Source organism: Myotis lucifugus, unplaced genomic scaffold, assembly GCF_000147115.1.
Source record: "Myotis lucifugus unplaced genomic scaffold, Myoluc2.0 scaffold_599, whole genome shotgun sequence".
NCBI classification, from domain to species: domain Eukaryota; kingdom Metazoa; phylum Chordata; class Mammalia; order Chiroptera; family Vespertilionidae; genus Myotis; species Myotis lucifugus.
In genome coordinates, this window is record NW_005871647.1 from 229727 (window position 1) to 232910 (window position 3184).

The window sequence follows — 3184 nt, forward strand, 5'->3', positions numbered from 1 at the left end:
CTTGGGGGAGGGCATGTGGGGGGCGTGGGGGCACATGGGGGAGGGCATGTGGGGGAGGGCATGTGGGGGAGGGCACATGGGGGCACCTGGATGAGGGCATGTGGGGGGACGTGGGGGCACATGGGGGAGGGCATGTGGGGGGGCACCTGAGGGAGGGCACATGGGTGGCAAGTGCTTCTTGCAAGTCCAATGCTCTTGACTAATTTCTAAGATACAGCGACCTCAGATGATTCCTTTTATTGCAATTTCTATACTATTAATGCAAAACATGTTGTGATCACAAATCCTAGACCTTGGCCTCCTAGTGTTTATTTTAATTTAATGGCAAAGAAACTTCTCACTCCTCTCCAGGATCCAAGCTGTCCTTCTCACAGCTTCTGTCACATCCCTGGGCAGCAACACGACCACCTGGGAACAAAGCCACACACGCACACACTGCGCCGCGCTGCCGGTCCGGCTCCTCATCCTGCCTGGAGAGCCTGCTCCGTCCACACCACAGACTGCGGAGAGTCGTTTCCGTGTGAAGCCATAATCTTCCCCACCGGCTCTCAGGGAGTCAAGTCACATCGCGAGAGGCGCGGGAGCCATCACCGCCCATTCACGGCCCGCATGCCCAGCATGCTAACGAGGCGCAGGCCCTGCCTGCGGCCCAGAGCCGACGCGGGGACATGCCAGGTCAGCGCCCACACCGGCAGGGGACCAGCCCCGGGCCCACCCCCCTTTCCTGCAACAACGCCGTTCACTCGGAACAGCCCACACCCTGGAAAAGGCACCCTCGTGAAATGCGGTGGTGGCTGCGACGTGCTTCCCCATCTCCAGGGAAAGCAAGACCGGCCAGAGCTCGAACGCGTGGAGGCCCAGGATACTTGGGATTCACATATTTCATATAATCTCATTTACTATGTTGGTGGGTACAAGTTGCTGTTAAAAAGATACAACTTGGTACTTAAAAAGATGCAACGTATCCTACAGAATTATGTATCCTGGTAACTCCTTATTAAGCAAAGCTATCGCTTCATAAAAAGCTATAAATGCTTAATAAAAGCTATAAATGTTTATTTGCATGGGGCATACTTCCGAAACAGGCTTTGCGTTGGTCGGTGACAAAGGACTTGTAGAGCAAGAATGAGAACGGAAATAGGAAGAGAAAGAGAGAGAGAAAAACACACCACTTGGCACCTGGGCGACATCATCGCCAGAAATAAACAACTTTCCCGACAAGGTTTCCATGGGCTAAAGCAGCGGTGGCCAACCTTTCGGACCTCACAGACCACTAGCGGTCCACGGACCTGGCTGGCGACCGCTGGGCTAAAGAACTAGAGGAAGGCCCGGCTGGTGTGGCTCAGTGGTTGAGCATCGAACTATCAACCAGGAGATCACGGTTGATTCCCGGTCAGGGCACGTACCTGGGCTGTGGGCTCGATCCCCAGTAGGGGGTGTGCAGGAGGCAGCCGATCAATGATTCTCTCTCATCGTTGATGTATCTCTCTCTCTCCCCCTCTCCCTTCCTCTCTCTCTTTTTTTTTAAAGAAGCCTGTCCTCTTCTTGCCTTGAGGTTTTTCCTCCAGAAGAGCACCCAGAGGAAGTCTTCACATTTCCTCTGAGCATGAGCTCAGCTCTAAGTGTAGGCTCCAGTGCATTTTATGAAGTTAAGTCAGGAAATAAGAGGCAAGAGAGCGGCACACAGAGGGCCCAGTGACCCAGAAGGTACAACAGACCGAGCCACACACACACTGGTGGTCAGCCCAGCCAGGACCTCCGCGGGAACATCCCTGCGCCCCAGGCGTGGGCCGCCCTTGCCCCTCATCCACGCGTGAGGACACAGGAAAATGCAGGCAGCAGCCGTGTCTGGGCCACACGGAGCAGAACCAAGCTGTGTCTTTCAGCCAGAACGTCCCTCGGCAGGTTTCACGCCTGCCTCCGACAAATGAGGAAGGTGACGGGATTATGCAAAGGGGTTACGCTTTCAAGAAAACTGCCTGACAAGGGTAACGTATTCATTCAGTCGGTCCAAGAAGAAAGAAAATGATTAGCGGAAGGGGTAGGGAGATAATGCGGGGGAAGGGAAGGTATTCCTCGGGTCAAATCATTAACATTCTTATTACTTGGAGCGGGGCTGGAAGAAAACCCGTCCGAGAATGCAGAGTTGAGGATAAGACAGAACCGTTAGGTCTACATTTAAAGAAAACCCGAGATGCTTCTTTGCAATCCTCTCCACAGAAGCGAGTGATTGCCTCCCCGGACAGACAATCAGGCATCCTGAAGGCGACAATGCCGCTGATTGCCGAGGGCTCGGTGCGCACCTGAATGGCAAACCGGGAGCTCCGCCTTCCCTTCTCACGATCTGTGGCCTCGGCCAGATGTCAACTACCACCCTCCTTGTAAGGGCTCCGTCTTCCTGTCTTGTAACGGAGCTGTTTTAATTGGGTGCAGCCTCTACTTCTTCCGGCGAGGAGGAGAGAATCCAGGGGCAAGGCCTACGGACCGCGACGAAGGGGACAGTTTAATGGTTTTCGGGTTCCGCTCACCGTGCTGTGTGAAGAGGTCACTGTGGATGATCTCGATCAAGCAGTACAGCTTCTGGATGGTCAGCAAGCCCACGGGAACGTTGAGGATGAAATCAGTAAACATTTTGCTGTGAGAAGGAAAAAGAAAAGTGTTTAGGGAAAAACAGCTAAACAGTCCAAAGCGTCGAGACAGTGTGGAGACGCAAGGTCATTCAGGGGTCATTAAAGGCCACCAGAATGTTGGCTAATGCCCATTATACAGTGTGGGGCAAAATCTTGTCCCAAAAATGATACTTTAAAATGTCACTGCTTCATTTCACACCCACTGAAATAGCTATAGTATAAAACAGCGGCCGCCAACGGGTGGTCCGTGAGGTCTGACAGGTTGGCGCCCGCTGGTATAAAAGACAGGCAATAGCGAGTGTTGGCCGGGATGTGGAGACACTGGAACCCTCAGACCGCGCTAGTGGGATGTACGACGGTGCAGCTGCTTCAGAAAACATGTTGGCAGCTCTTCAAAATGTGGACAAGTTACCCTCCGAGCCAGCGTTTCCACTCCTAGGCATGTGCCCAAGAGAAAGGAAAATGTTTATCTACACAAAACCGTGTGCATGAACCGCAGCAACATGGCTCATGGCACGGGGGGAGGGGAGGCAGCAACATGGCTCATGGCACGG

General features: G+C 53.5%; 2 protein-coding genes across 2 annotated transcripts in view; one reads left to right on the forward strand and one right to left on the reverse strand.

Moving 5' to 3' along the window:
• FAM196A (family with sequence similarity 196 member A) overlaps positions 1-413 on the forward strand; it is a 52829-nt gene extending 52416 nt beyond the window's left edge. Inside the window, exon 5 of the transcript XR_002826723.1 lies at positions 352-413. The gene's annotated coding sequence lies outside the window, so the exon portion shown is untranslated. The remainder of the gene's footprint in view (positions 1-351) is intronic.
• LOC102416933 (dedicator of cytokinesis protein 1) overlaps positions 1-3184 on the reverse strand; it is a 110922-nt gene that overhangs the window by 8088 nt on the left and 99650 nt on the right. The window contains exon 27 of the mRNA XM_023745882.1: positions 2529-2635. Within this exon, the coding sequence (XP_023601650.1) occupies positions 2529-2635 (107 nt within the window). The remainder of the gene's footprint in view (positions 1-2528; positions 2636-3184) is intronic.